Genomic DNA, 16,131 nt, shown 5'->3' with positions numbered 1-16,131 from the left:
CTAAGATCTGCAGAGACACTTGCTGGAACACCTCAGCAAGCAAGAGTCCAAAAGTGGCAGGATCAAACTCAGAACCTCAATCAATGGCTGATGCCAAATGAGAGACTCTCCCCTGGGCACACAGAAGACTGGGCGACTTGGAAGGCGCTGAACAGACTGTGCTCTGGCACCACGAGATGCAGAGCTAACCTTAAGAAATGGGGCTACAAAGTAAAATCCACAACATGCGAGTGTGGAGAAGAGCAAACTACAGACCACCTGCTGCAATGCAACCTGAGCCCTGCCACATGCACAATGGAGGACCTTCTTGCAGCAACACCAGAGGCACTCCAAGTGGCCAGCTACTGGTCAAAGGACATTTAATCAACTACCTAGCTTGCAAACTTTGTGTTTGTTTGTCTGTTTGTGTGTTTGTTTGTTTGTTAAAAAATGCAATGCAACTGTCTGGTCTGCCTCTGACACGATAAATGAAATTAATAAACATGCTTGAATAAAATTGAAATGTAATCTATTAAAGAATGAAATGCTGAATTTGGAAATACCGGGAAAAGAAATACCATCCAAAAGAACATTCATACTTTAACCACAGGGTTTTAAGTGGCTGCATATTTGTGTGGACTTTTAAGAGCAATGCAGCAGCCCCAAATGTCTCTTGAGGTTCCTGCCCTGAACAAGAGGAAAAAGGAAGTTGAAGGTGCAAAAAAAAAAAGTCACTAGCTTGGTGTTTACTATTTCTGAATAGCTAACAGTGACAGGAAAATCAATCAGTTCAAACTGGTGGGTGTAAAATGTTAAAACTATATTTTCAGGACAGGAAATTGCCTTTTTGTTAGAGGAAGTAATGTACAACATTAAAAATGCTATGGTCAAGAGGAAGAGGTGTAATATGATTACTGTACTGGGAGCAATATTTTGATAGTCATATTGCAGTATCTGCTTGGTGTGTGTGTGTGTGTGTGTGTGTGTGTGTGGTTTATTTGGAAGATGTGAAAGAAATCAAGTCTGGCGTGTTCTTTTGATTGTTCAAATAATAACAACAGTGACCCCCAACTTTCTCAAACTTTGAATTTGATTTTACTGTTTTCTTACTGAACTGTATGTTGTGAAATGGAGAATGCTTAATGCCTTCATCTGAAAAGTATTATACTGCAGCTAGACATGGCAAAGGGTTTCTCAGTAACCATTTCCAGCTAGATCATGTCTAAGAATTTAGTTGAATGTCAATATTTATATTTAGGTAGCATAAGAATTTAAATCATACCTCCTTTAAAGTTCTAAATATGGGACATGTTTACATTAATGAATCATGCACATAGAACTGTAGGTAAAACAAAGTAACTTTCGAAAGCCGCCTATATAAATTTTCCTTTTGAAATCATGAATCTGGAAATGAAGAAAACTTTCCAAGAGCTTCAAAAAGAAACATATATGTAGCCTTTTATCTTTCAGGAGGCTTTCAGAGATAAATCAGACCAAAGTAGCGAACTATTTGCTTCTGAGAAATTGACAAACAAGATATAAATGTAACAGCATTCTTATATTTAGGAATGTATCCATCATGTCTAGTAGTAGCCATCACAACTGGTAGCCCCAATTTTCAGTTGGCATTAAATATTTTCTAATCTTGCAGCAATCACATGGTTTAAATTAGGTTTCCCTAGGCAACACATAAGAAATGATTTTGCCAGTTCCTCCTTTGAAATAGAGCCTGCAGCATCTAGTAATCTTTGACAGTCTCCTATCCAAGGACTAAACAGGGCGGACCCTCCTTAGCTTCCATAAAGTACAAAAAGCAAATCTAGTAGGATTTGTTTATAGTAATGATTATTTTGAATCTAATTTCTTTTCCCAGGCTTTGCTTTCTGTGCATGATACTGTTGCTCAAAAAAACTATGATCCTGTCTTACCCCCCATGCCTGATAATATTGATGATGATGAAGATTCTGTGAAAATAATCAGACTTGTGAAAAACAGAGAACCACTGGTAAGTTGTTTAAAAACAAACAGTAATAGTTGAAGTATGTTTAGTTCAGTATTGTTATTTCCTTCTTATCAATTCCCAAGTTTTAGAACCTTAATGCATCTATCAAAAGAGATGGGCCTTTTAAAGTAAAACATGCAGTGGATTTGCTCTCCCACCAGTGAAATCATGAGATAACACAACAGTGTGGGTTAACTATGGGCACCTTTTATTATATGTTACATATCAAAATCTGTGTGATCTGCCAATCAATTTAAGGGCATAAACATGAACTTGAACTTACACTTGAATTTGTTGTATCATAAAATGAGGCAGTGGCCACCAGAGACCAACTCATCCTCAAACAATGGACATGACACCACAGGCCCCAGATGCAACCTGAATGTTCCCAAGGGGGCCCATTAGGTAAACAGGTGGAGAATTCATCATCGATCCCACCTCTCCTGTGGTGTACACCGATGTGTACCTATTTCTATTTTATGCATATAAAGGCTATTTAGAACCCACTCACCCAATTTGCAATGGATTAATCAGTGTAGTGTAAGCAACCCCTCCCCCCCCCCAAGAAGATGGGGGGAGGAATTCATATCCGGCACCATCGGTGACCCTTGCAAAGTATACTGTTGAGGATATGGGCGGGTGGGTCAGCGTCATCGAAGGAATGAGCAAAGTGGGGAGTGTGCTTCCACTGTCCCTGCCCACAAGAAGTCCCGGCCAGGACTCCCTTCACTGTAGGGGAGCAAAGTGCTTCCCCTCCCTCATGCTGAGGGTGGGAAAGGAATTGTCACCTCACTGATGTAAAAGCTAGTGGATGCTATTGAAGTTGACAGTTGTGGATGTCATTCCCCGGATTAATTTGTGTTTACACTAGAAGTAACTTCTGTTGGTTTGAAGAAACGCTTGCAAAGAAAATGAAGAGAGTAAATATAGGTAGTTTATCCAGAAAGATGTGTGCTTGGGAAGATCACTGTGGGTTAGGTGCTAGCATGAATCAATAAGTGTTACAAATTTAACTGGGTTATATGTGAGGAGTATTCAGAACTGGAAAAGGGACATGCTGGAAGAGGAAAATGGCTGAAAAAGATTAAGGGAAGTTTGGTGTGGATTAGTAACAGTCATTAAGCTATGAGGGAGAAGTAAGTGACCTATAGAAAGCCTTAATGGTAGTAATTTCTTATGTGAACAAACATGATAGTTCTTTCTTAAACACCTCCACACTTATCTTAATAGGTCTTCGCTTGCTGCATTTGTTGCTGTTGTTTTACTCTATAATTATAATAACCATTTTACTAATGTATGAAATGTTTCACTTTTAAAATTCTTTACTTTCCCCCAATGTGTTTTTCCAAAGTAGTGCTGCAAAATGAATTAACTTTAGGGTCAATTAATTATATTTGCACGGGAAAACTTCAAATTTACCCATGGGGGTGTCAGAGGTGTTGCCAAAGATTATCAGAAAACACAGTATTTTCTCTTGGTCATGCGGGTTCTGTGTGGGAAATTTGGCCCAATTCTGTTGTTGGTGGGGTTCAGAATTCTCTTTGCTTGTAGGTCAACTATAAATCCCAGTAGCTACAACTCCCAAATGTGAAAGTCTATTTCCCCTAAACTCCACAAGTGTTCATATTTCGGCATATTGAGTATTCGTGCCAAGTTTGGTCCAGATCTCTAATTGTTTGAGTCCACAGTGCGCTCTGGATGTAGGTGAACTACAACTCGAAAACTCAAGGTCAATGCCCACCAAACAATTCCAGTATTTTCTGTTGGTCATGGGAGTTCTGTGTTCCAAGTTTGGTTCAATTTCATTGTTGGTGAAGTTCAGTGTGCTCTTTGATTGTAGGTTAAATATAAATCCCAGCAACTACAATTTCCAAATGAAAAATCAATCTCCCCCCAACCCCACCAGTATTCAAATTTGGGCATATTGGGTATTTGTGCCAAATTTGGTCCAGTGAATGAAAATACATCCTGCATATCAGATATTTACATTACAGTTCATAGCAGTAGCAAAATTACACTTACAAAATAGTAACAAAAATAATTTTATAATTTGGGCTCACCACAACATGAGCAACTGTATTAAGGGGTCACGGCATTAGGAAGGTTGAGAAACACTGTCCTAAGGAAGCATATAATGCAGTCTATGTAGAAAACCCCTTTATATTTCATGCTTTATATTTCTTTATATGTGCTGCTTATTGATGCAATAGTTAAACTGCATATAAAAAACCTGAAAATTTAAGGAAGCCCTGAAACCTTCATGAGCAAAGATTATAGTTGGAGTCTAAAATAACCTCTTCAAGTCACTGAACACTTTCTTTTGAAAAACTGTTCAGTGCAGTCCAGCATTAAATTTACATCAATGTTTGAATTCATTTTTAAGGGGGCTACTATTAAGCGGGATGAACATACTGGAGCTGTTATTGTGGCTCGGATAATGCGAGGAGGAGCTGCAGATAGAAGTGGTAAGACCTTCTTAATTGTGATTGTGGATATTGAAGATTGATTGGATTTTAAATTACTTGAGCAAAACTAAGGTGGTTGCATCCTAGTTTACTTTCACTCATTTAAACCATTATTAGGTTTAAGACCCACTAGTGTCTATCATGTAACAACTTTTTGCACTTGGAAACTCACATATATTTTTTTGAGTTATGGTTCAGTTTGTAGCTATCAGGAGAGGCCTTTTGGTAGACTGCTAGGGAAAGGAGGGAACAAGGAAATAGAGATCCATGACTTCCCATCCACTGAAGTGATTTTGAATGTAAGGTTGTGTGAGTGTGTATTCACGCCCACAAACCCTGAGTAGAGGAATACAACTGGAGGGAAGAGAAACAGATGTTTTGTAGAGTTGGATAAATTGTGATTTGAAAGAATGTTAGATAAGCACTATTGTATTTAAAATATTTTAACTGATAATAACTTCTGTTTCATAGGTTTGATTCATGTTGGTGATGAACTTAAGGAAGTTAATGGAATTCCTGTAGATGATAAAAAACCCGAAGAAATTATACAAATTTTGGTAGGTTATAAATGTAATATATATACATAACATGTCAATATAAATAAATTATTTACTAAATAATGCATGGCTCATGAAAAGCCATATTCATGTTATCTTATGGTTTGCTATACTCTTGTTAGTGTTGAGTGAGATCTGTTGTTACTTAAAAAGAAAAAAAGGCAGAACAGCAGAATTTCCTGATGCATAAAAGAAAGGCTTTAGCTTCTTCATCAAAATTCTGAATATTCTAAACAGAAGGCAAAATGCACATTGCCTGGACCCAGCTCCAGAAGTCTGTTTGCTAAATGAATAAAGGGTTGCTTGAGATATCACACTTGAAAGGATGTAAATTTTGTGGTTGGACGTGGAGAAGATACCCTTGTGTAAAGGCTAGTCCAATCTAAACAGCAATCAGAAACCAAGTATTTGTGATTTTTTCCCCTGCAAGACTAAAAGAGGTTTTCAAACAGGGATGTAGAGTGTAGCTTTCCAGATATATTTTGACTGTACCTTCCCTCAGTCCTAAGCAGTACCCCTATTGATGAGAGTACAGGGGTTTTCACTACAGCAATATATGGAGGGTCACGCTGTGCCTCCTCTCCTTTAAAACTTTAAATTTTTATGTCTGGCTGACACAATTCCCATGCATACTGCAATTTATTTTGAAGTTGGTTCAGTTTTAGAAGGAGAAGGGTTTTTAAAAAAGTGAAAACCCATTTATCACCAAACTAGCAAAAGCCTTTCAAGTCAGTGTCAATAGTTCATATGTGTTACACAAGAAAGAGAAAAGCATCACTGAAAGTAAACATTTGTTTTGTTTACTAATCTACCAAATTGATCAGACCATTTTTGTTAAAAAAAACTGTACAAGGTTGGAGAACTATGGTGTTGCTTACGACAGTTTAACTCATGACTTATGCAAGTTATATCAGTTCTGTCTTCTTTCTTGCTTTTCCTCAGATTTTATTGAATGATTTAATTTGTTTTTCATATATATTGTAGTCACAATCACAAGGAGCCATTACATTTAAAATTATACCCAGCATCAAAGAAGAAAACACTTCTAAAGAAGGAAAGGTAAAGACTTGTTTGCTTTGAATGAAGGCTTCTACTGGGATGGTAAATTATAATACATATGTAAAGAATATGTGTTCTGTTATTTCATATGGATGACATCTAACTGTAATATTAAATATTTATATTTTAACATGAGAGAATCAACATGGTGTAGTGCTGTCAGTGGTGGACTAATACACTGGGAGCCTAGGGTTTGAATCCCTGCTCAGCCGCAGAAACCTAATGGTTGCTTTTGGACACGTCACATGCCCTAAGCCTCAAAGAAAAGTAGTGGAAAACTCCTTCTGAATAAATTCTGATTTGAAGGCACACAACAATAACAACCATTTTAACATATGTTTGTTTGGCAGTTGAGGTTATATGAAGACATTCATTATAAATAAGGCATTTTTTCCAGATCTTCATGAAAGCTCTGTTTGACTATGATCCCATTGATGATAAAGCAATTCCCTGTAAAGAAGCTGGACTTCCTTTCAGGAAAGGTGATATTCTTCAGATTATGAGCCAGGATGATGCAACCTGGTGGCAAGCCAAGCTTGAAGGTGATGCCAATCCCAGAGCAGGTTTAATTCCTTCAAAGCATTTCCAAGAAAGGTGAGCTTTTTCCAAGCTAATCCCCCCCCCCCCAATACTTAAAAAGTTATGAATTTGGTACAATTGTTAAAGCTATACACATGAAACACAAGTCAAATAGACTTTCAGACTTGTCTTGGGATAGAATATCTGAACTTCGATAATCATTGACCCCAATAGTTTGGAATTCCTTAGTTGTCTGATTAGGTCTCTAACTGCAAAACCTGATAGGGCATTGGTAATCCAGTTTCCAAGAAAAAAAATCACGGTGATCGTATATTGACTTCTTATCTAGATTGACATGTGGACTATTCATGGGCTCAGTAACCATTTCAGCTGTTTAATTTGTGTTTTTGTACCGTGTGTTTCATTCAGATGGCACAAAACGCCCCCCCCCCCCGTACGGAAATGAAAGGAAAGTGGGAACGGTAACCATTCGGTCGCCTGATTTTCGGTGCTCGGCTGCAGGCCCTGGCAGACACGGGCACTTTGGGCTGCAAACCAAACATGCACTCACCTTGGAAAGTGTGTGTGTGTGTGTGTGTGTGTGTGGCATGCAGGCCCACAAAACACCCACGCCTGCCGGCAGGCACGGACACTTTGGGCTGCAAGCCAAACATGCACTCACCTTGGAAAGAGTGTGTGTGTGTGTGTGTGTGTGGCATGCAGGCCCACAAAACACCCACGCCTGCCAGTGCCTAAAACTGAAGGGAAGACAAGTGTGGGAAGCTCACCCATTGCCACCAATGGGATGAAAATACTCGTTTTTTCAACCCTGGGATGAAAATGCTCATTCTGAAAGGCGCCCATTCTCGGGAGAGGCACTTGAAAACGAAAACGGGGCCTTACAAATGAAACAAACAGAAATGGATAGTGATTCTATACAAATGCAGAAGACTAATGTGGACTGTACTGGAATAAGAACTACAACTGTACCTGGAAAATTTAAAAGGAACAAAACAAATTAGGATTTAAGATTGGAGGCCATGAAAATAGTGTGTTATTTAGGAAAATGGATCTGTTAATTCCAGACTAATAATGGCAATTAAAGCATGTCTGTTTCTTTTCCTTTCTCTTCCTCCCCTAAACTATTTTATAGGAGACTTGCATTGAGAAAATCAGATGTACCGGTTCAGCCTTTGAAAATTTCCAATAGAAAAATATGTAAGTCTGCTATGAAGCATTAGAAATCTCACTCTTCTCACATATGATTAATCATAGTTAAAATGAAATTCAAACAGAAATCATGGGCCCAAGTCTGTGGATAATATCATTAGAGAAAAGTTTTTCTTTAACATTGAGAAACTAGACCTTATTGAAGTAATATTTACTGCAAGGGAAAAATAAATACTGGAAGGTGTGTGTTTGTGTGTGTGTATGTATGGTTATTAAAAATGATTACAAATGGTTGATTACTATCTGCATTTCCACTATTTATTCCTAGTGGCAAAATACATACATAAAATTGGTACAGATGTATCCTGGACATACTCACCTGCTTTGCTAAATCAAAGTTAGTATCCTCTAAAGTTTGAATCATATAAAGCCAGTATGCTATATATAAAAAATTCTACGTTGCATTGTGAATTGTGGGTACATCTCTCAGAGTTTTGTGTGGCCCCCAAATCTTTTAATTATACCCAGCTATCAGCACCAGATTCTCTCCCCATCTGCTTTCCTGCCAGTTTCATGGATTTTTTTCTTTCTCTGCTGTCAGTCAAGATGACAGTGTTTCTTGATTAAATCATTTAATCAGGAACTGGATTCATCATCACAAAAGAGAGGGGATTTACAAGCGAGGCGTGCTTTTGTTCAGTTGATTAATAATTATAACTTAAAGGATGTACTGAGATTAATGAGAGGGAGTGAAAAGATATACACATATTATTCAGCAGTGCACAAGGTGTTTACTAGAATTGATTATATTTTCATAACACCACCCCTAGCAAAATATGTTAAAGATGTCTATGTAAATTTAAATTCTATAAGTGACCATCGAGATGTGAATATGATATTAGATTACCAAATTGACTATGAGCCTCTAAAAAGAATGTGGATGGATATAAATATTATTAACAACAAATCTATAAGGGAAAATATTTTAAGAGAATGGGCAGAAATTTGGGAGTTGAATGCAAGGGAATGCATCCTTCATATGAGGTGCTCTGGGATGCAATGAAAGCAGTCAAGATGACAGTGTTTCTTGAGGTGTGTAGATATGTTCATGTGCAATCTCTAATTCCACATACAGTGCTGTTCTCAGGGCAGAAAAGGTTGTGCAACTCCTTGTAGAATCAATTTGGAATTGTCACAATTTTTTATCGTGTCAGAAGCGACTTGAGAAACTTCAGTTGTCATATGAAGTACAATAAAGTTTCAGTAATCCCAGCAAAATATATTAAAATATACATCAAATTAAATGATAATCATATTTCTTTAACTTCAGCCTTGAAACAATGGAAGTAGTGCAGAAGGAGAAGGGAAGCATATGTTTTAGAAAGGGGGGGGGAAGTATAAATTTAAATGTATTGATTAAGGAAATGTATAAAGGTTAAATGAAATGAGGTACACAGGAGCAAAAATATTGAAGAAACTTATACTTCCATGTTTTATGCTAGTAGATAGGTATTCACAGCATGTTGTGATACGTTCATACTAAAATGTTATAAACAAGGGATAGGAACTATTAGGCTTGCTAGGCGTTAACACTGTAACTGAGCATTCCTCACCATTGACTGCTCATATTAGGGTTGCTCCTGCTTGCTGTCCAACAACATATGGCAGGTGCCATGATTCTCATCCATGACTTTGGAAAAAAAGGCAACCTAATTTATCTATTTGAATTATTTTAAGGATGAAATGTGTTCAGTACTTATTTTGTGCGGTAGTCAAAAAGTGAAATTACAATGTGCAACAATATACTTCACAACCTCTGAGGATGCCTGCCATAGATGTGGATGAAACATCAGGAGAGAATGCTTCTGGAACATGGTCATACAACCCGGAAAACTCACAGCAACCCTGTAACAAAGTTACATAACTGATTACAAAGTTGAAGTTCTGCAGCCTGCTCTCTCTGTGTTATAAGTGAGGCACTCTCTGTACAGGTCAGGAAGCCAAAAGCATCTTCCATTTCATTTACCCTGGCATTGAATATCTTCTTGAGTATCATTATTACAAAAGAAATTTTGCTTTTGCCCTATGATTACCTGCTTGCCCTCAACTGTCTGAAGCTTTTAGTATTGCTGTTTTAAGGGCAGCATTAATCCAGACTTCATTTCTGATTTGCTGCTTCACCTAGCAGAAGAATGTACTTACTGATTTTCAGTATTTTTTTGCCTAAATGTTCTCCATTATATAAAAACATTTTTGCTTTGATAATGTATTGGATACATGTTTTAACAGTATAGCTTTATTTAATGTACATTTTAAAATGTTTTAGCCATAAACATTTGCAAGTTAAACTCTCTACCAAAGATCTCTCTTACTTTCTTGAATTGTTCTTACACATTTCATGATCTTGATTATGCTGAGTTAGTAGAAGAATGTTTTGAATGGATACTCAGTGATTTAATGGAACTGTTGCATAGAATGATGTGATCAAGAAGTCACACCTCAGCTACGCTGGATATGATCATGCCTCTTTCTTTAAACCCAATCACGAGCATGTAGCAACTTGGCACACTGCCCTGAAGCCCTTGTTTGTACATTGGTCTAATAGTGACATGGATCTTTAGAATGTTTGGAAGAATCACTCTCATACATCAGGAGATGGTCTTATTTTGAAAAACACACAATATATAATATCTTTTCTTTTCAGTGAAGTATTTATGGGGAGTGTAATTTGATATCTATATTAGCTGCCAGTATTAACTAAATACTATTTGGTTAAAGGAGTACATCCTCTGAAGTGGTACTAAAATAAATTGTAGGGGCGGTGTTTGGTGGGCCAACAGTCAGAGAAAAGAAACTGAAGAAAATTAATGATAGTGTAGACCAAGGGGAAAAGGATAGGGTAATATTACTGAGGAAGGAAGGATTAATTTGTAGTAAAGCTAAATGAATCTTAGAATTATGTGGGGTTGTTTTTTTTACAAAAACTTATTTTGAAATAATGTAGCTCTTCTTCCACATACTGAACGTAATTTGAATATTTGAAATACATTTTCATATAGACAAACTTTTACTATCCAGGTGACTTAAATGTAATATTTTCTATTGCTTAACATTATTAAGGGCTCTAGAACTGGCAGTGTAGTCTTGTGCTCACTCCCCTTCTTTTATATGCTTTTTTCCCCCGTAACACTTTTTTGTAGCATTAATCACCCAGGGTGAATTTTCAACCTAGGATTTTAAACTAAAGTTTAAAATCATTTTGAAAAAGATTGAAGTCCACCCAAATCACTAATAATGATATTTGATTGCAGTGCAACACAATGATAAACTATGATGTAGATTCCCTTTTACTAAGGGCCCTTCCACACAGCTCTATATCCCAGAATATCAAGGCAAAAATCCCACAATATCTGCTTTGAACTGGGTTATCTGAGTCCACACTTAGATAATGTGGGGGCCTTTTCTCACAGCCCTATATCCCAGAATATCAAGGCAGAAAATCCTTGATAACCCAGTTCAAAGCAGATATTGTGGGATTTTCTGCCTTGATATTTTTGGATATAGGGCTGTGTGGAAGGGCCCTAAGAGAGGGGGAAGAAGCAGTGCAAATTTACCATCCTATCTCTGGATGTTTTGAAAGTGGTTGCCTCTCCGCTCCCCCCAAGAAGAAACAGACTTATAGTATAGATGACTTTTCATACAAAGCTATAAACTTACCTCTTGATTCAGATTTACTGCAACGTATGCGTGTAATGTATTGCTTATGCTGCTCAGCTGCATGGCTTCCCCCCCCCCCCCCATTTTATCTCTATTTGCTAAAAATATTGTTTTAAAATGTCAATCATCTCTGCTTATTTCTTTTGGCTCTTCTAAGCTGAGGAAGCAGTTGAGTGTGGTAGGTGGTTTTCTCCTACATTTCAACCACTTTATCCTTCCATTGTGTCCTTGGTCCACGTGGTCTGTTTTGCCTCCTATTTTTCATTTTTGTTCCTTTCAGAAGAAATGGAAGGTACATGTGCAAGTTCCCTTGCTGGCTCACAGAGATAGCTTAAAAACTAGGTGAACTAAAAGATCTCTCTTTTAAAACTGGGCTTCTTAAACTTATCTACTCATGACCCCTTTTGGCATAAGAAATGTTTTCATGACCCCAGGTATATAGGTATATAAAATTGGTATAAAAATCAAGCATTTGCAAGGCTTGCCAAACAGGCTGATTTTTCTTTTTTTGAAGTACATCTGAAGCATGCTCAGTAAACACAGCACAACAGATTCATGTAAATGTCTAAAACAGCCATTAGGTGAAGTTCAGAAATCTTTTACTGTTGGGCAATTTTTGGGAACCCAATATTGAGCTAAGAGAACCCCATTTGGGATCAGTACACACAGTTTAAGAAGCAGTGCTTTAAAAGAAGTTAAATGCTCTCTAGCCAAAAGGCTGAAAAGTGATTAGAATATCAACTGCAGATATAACAGTACATTTATTATCGAGAGCCAGTTATTTAGTTCTTGGCATGTCAATCCAGTCTTGAGAATTAAAAGAGCAGCAGACATCTGCCTTTAAAATTGGCATGCATGAAGGGAGATCTCTGTGGGGTAGGACATGGGGTCATACATGTATTATCCCATTGGTAGGTGTGGTATCCATCCCTGTCCTTATTTTTATTCCTTCTTTCCATACCAGGATCATATCAGGATATGGGGACTCAACCAACCTAGCTTGTAGAAACATCTTTCTGTACTCAGATTGAGCTTTCTGACTTTGTAAAATCTGTTCTAATTCATACAAATGTTCACAAATAAACATTACATAGTAAAGCAGGTGTGTTTGTACAAAGCATTCCAATAGAGTTATTTCTCTGTGAAATAATCTATTCAAATTATTTTTAAAGGCCCAGTTTATTGCAGACCTGAAGGAATGTGCCTTGGATCCCTTTCTCAATTTGCTATTGTACTCTTAAAAACTGCTCTAAAGGTCTGGGAAACTCTGCAATGTGAGCTTTCAGACACTATTGACCACTGCCAATGGGAGGACAGGAAAGAAAGTTGGTTGCACCTGCACTGTAGCATGACCATGAAGTTGGATCAAGGCCAGATATTTGTCGTCCCCCCCCCCCCCCGATATAGCTTGTTTCGCTGTTAATAATCACAGCAAACGTGTAACAGCTTCAGTTCACGAATTTCTTGTTCTAATAATGTAGAAAGTTATAACTTGTTTTGATAGAAACGTCTGGCATAGTAATATAAATAACAGGATTATTTTATATCAAGCAGAGAGATTATGGTTATTTTTTTTAAAAAAATAACAACTTTCTGTCTGATCCATTGAGCCAAACACAAAACCTCTCTTTAATATTCTTTACACATGTCTTTATCTCTGCATTTCAGCTAACCTGTTTTTATCTTGCAATAAAATTTAAAATAGAATGCCTTTAAAAATATTTTGTATTATAAAAAGGCGGTGAAAAGGTGAAAAGTTTGCATGTTGCTTTACGCTAAAATCTCTTGCTCAACTGTAGAACAATACACTGATTTATTTAAAAGCATTGGAATTTTGAAGACTTTTGACGCTATGCTTTGTACAGCTGTCATTTTAAGTAACTCTTCTTTTGCATTTTTGGCTGGGCTTCTAACTGTTCTGCTTTATTTCTTGGCTTTTGTTCTGTATGCTTTTACACTTCATCCAGAGGAAGTTGAATGTGCTGGTCACAACAGTGGAGGCCATATAGGTGAGCAGCTGCTTACAAAAGCTCTTTCTTTCTCAGCTTTTTCCTGGATGGGTTACAGAGTTTGCAGATAATAGTTCAGCATCACTGCATGTTATGACTTTGTTGAATTTTTTAAATGGCTCACTGGATTTGACACAAAGGATAATATATTGCTCACTTCAAGATAAAGAAAGGTTTGAAACGTCGCTTTTTTAAATTTGTGAGAGACTGGTATATTTGTCCATGTATGTTACTGTGTAGAGCAGTTGTTCTCAACCTATGGGTCCCCAGGTGTTTTGGCCTACAACTCCCAGAAATCCTAGCCAGTTTACCAGCTGTTAGGAATTCTGGGAGTTGAAGGCCAAAACATCTGGGGACTCACAGGTTGAGAAGCATTGGTGTAGAGAGAGTTGTTGGCTGGGCTGTATGTGACCCGTCTTTTGGCTGAACGAGGGAAACTAATGGCATGATAACATGCTTGCCATTCAAACAAATTGATAATACCATTGATTAATCCTGGTCCACTCAGCTCTGCTTTTCGTTGGAATCAACTGGAGCTCTGGAAGTGCTTTACCTGTGGTCTGAAGCTGTCATGGACTGAATGAGAGCTAGTAAACTGAAGCTAAATCCCATTAAGTTGGAGCATCTGTGGATTGGTGGTTCTTGACTCAAAGAATTACATAAATCACCTTTCCTGAAGGAGGTTGCATGCTCCCTGGTAAATTAGCTTAGGTGTATATCTAGATTCTTTTCCATCACTCAAGGTCACATTTGCTCTGGTTCAGTGCACTTGGTGCCAGCTTTGGCTTTTGTAGTATTTCCTGAGAAGAGAGAACTTGCAGAAGTTGTTCATAGATTGATTTATTGCCCTCTTAGATTAAGAGAAAACTCCAGGAGAGCAAAATGCAGCAACTAGATTGTTGATTTGAACATCCAGTTGGCAAAAGCTTATGCTACAGACTTCATTCTCTCACAGGATCCCCTTGCATACAGATCCAGACTAACATGGTGATGTCTTTGAACAGCCGCCTTGAGTTGCCTTCGAGCTGAGAAAGGCAGCATAAAAATGCAATAAATAAATAAACAGAAGAAGTTGCATTGGCTGGCAAAAAACTTCCAGTTTGTATGTAATGTCTTGATAATAACATTAAAGCCCCTAAATGGCTTGGAATATTGCTACTTGGAAGGCCCCTCCTATGTTCCTTCTTTAGGAATGAGATCTGCTGTAGAGATCCCAATCCCACCATTATTGTCAATATACAGTATCAGAATGTAACAGATGGCCTTCTCTGTTGTGGCATCCTAGATGTGGAATATACACCCCTTAGAGGCCTAATTGGCACCAACACCGTTCCCTATTAAAAAGTGTGGCTTTAAACCAAATCCTTTGAGGCCTAATTGGATTCATCTAAATTAGCACATACTTTTACGCTGTCTTAAAATCTATTACCTGATAGTTTAATTTATTTGTTACCACTTCAAATTGATTAAACTCATTTTATATGCTACTGAGATCCTATGCTTGAAAACAGAATATAAACATGGTAATTTTTAGCAAGTTCTCAGATGGAAAATAGAAGTAGAGCTCAGCAATCACATTATTTCTATGTATTCATAATATATGTCTTTACTTAAATCTGCCCTGAAGCATACCTAGGTAAAATAGCCTGTCTACAGCAAATTTCAAAGTGCCCTTTGTTGGTCACCCACACCTTCAAGTACAGTGTCCTTTGTGAGTTCCCACAATGCTGCTAGTGTTTTCAAATTAATACGAAATTGTGGCAGTCCACTAACAATAGGTTTGAGGCACCAAAAATCATACACTTCAGGCATTAGGGGAATGTTCTGTGTGAGTGGCATAGCATTACACCTGGCACCACTATTCATTAGGTAAAAGACACTGCCATCATATCATCCAATGCCTGCTAGATGTGGAATGTTTTCATTTTTTTAAAATAAGAAACAGCTTTAAACTAGCTTGAGACACCTGGAGATATATTTTGTAAGGCACATCTGCAGTTTTGCTTTGGCAGAAGCCCTAGTACATATCCTTAACAAATCCATGGTAAAACTTGAAAGGTCTCTATTACTTCTCTACAATAGAGTTGGTCAATTGTGAAAAGTCAATGAGGCAAATCAGCATCTGTTTTCAAAATGGCCACAATTCCTGTAGAATATTCCACCAGCAGAGAAGATACACATGGGGAAAGCTACTTTTAAGAGATCCGCAGCTTCCAACTCCTATACCCTGGGCTTGGGAGAGAATAGATTTGGTTCTTGGTGACAATGGAATTAGAAAACTGTCAAGAAGAGTGTTGTGAGAATAGTTGTGTTTGTAACTAGTGGATTTACTATTCTGCCCACATTAACAGCTACTTTGTGCTTTAAAGAATAATTTACCTGAGTAACAGAAATAATTGGCTTGGATTCTGGATTCAATACTTAGAGGAAAACAGGATATAAATTATATAAACTAAAAGAATCCAGTAATTGCTTTCTGCCAGTAGGTAAAAGCTATGTAACTTACTCTGTATTAGCTATCACAATATTAAAACACTGCTTCAGGAACTGGTAAACTGTGCTTCCTCTGTTGGGGCACCTCCAAAAGGTAAAGGCAAGACATTATTACTTATTTATTTATATTCCACTTTTCTCTCCCATCGGGGATTCAAAGC

General features: G+C 37.5%; 1 protein-coding gene across 6 annotated transcripts in view; it reads left to right on the top strand.

Moving 5' to 3' along the window:
• MPP7 (MAGUK p55 scaffold protein 7) overlaps positions 1 to 16,131 on the top strand; it is a 92,704-nt gene that overhangs the window by 58,040 nt on the left and 18,533 nt on the right. For 4 of the 6 annotated variants that reach the window (XM_060782466.2, XM_060782462.2, XM_060782467.2 and 1 more), the window contains 8 exons: positions 1,853 to 1,984; positions 4,365 to 4,446; positions 4,918 to 5,003; positions 5,988 to 6,062; positions 6,460 to 6,656; positions 7,735 to 7,799; positions 11,626 to 11,646; positions 13,436 to 13,477. In XM_060782466.2, coding sequence (XP_060638449.2) covers positions 1,853 to 1,984; positions 4,365 to 4,446; positions 4,918 to 5,003; positions 5,988 to 6,062; positions 6,460 to 6,656; positions 7,735 to 7,799; positions 11,626 to 11,646; positions 13,436 to 13,477 — 700 coding nt within the window. The remainder of the gene's footprint in view (positions 1 to 1,852; positions 1,985 to 4,364; positions 4,447 to 4,917; positions 5,004 to 5,987; positions 6,063 to 6,459; positions 6,657 to 7,734; positions 7,800 to 11,625; positions 11,647 to 13,435; positions 13,478 to 16,131) is intronic. The other 2 variants (XM_060782464.2, XM_060782465.2) reach the window with 2 other exon arrangements.

This window comes from Anolis sagrei, chromosome 6 (assembly GCF_037176765.1).
Source record: "Anolis sagrei isolate rAnoSag1 chromosome 6, rAnoSag1.mat, whole genome shotgun sequence".
Lineage (NCBI taxonomy): Eukaryota > Metazoa > Chordata > Lepidosauria > Squamata > Dactyloidae > Anolis > Anolis sagrei.
The sequence above is the reverse complement of the archived record's forward strand: the minus strand, read 5'-3'. Positions and strand labels throughout refer to the sequence as shown.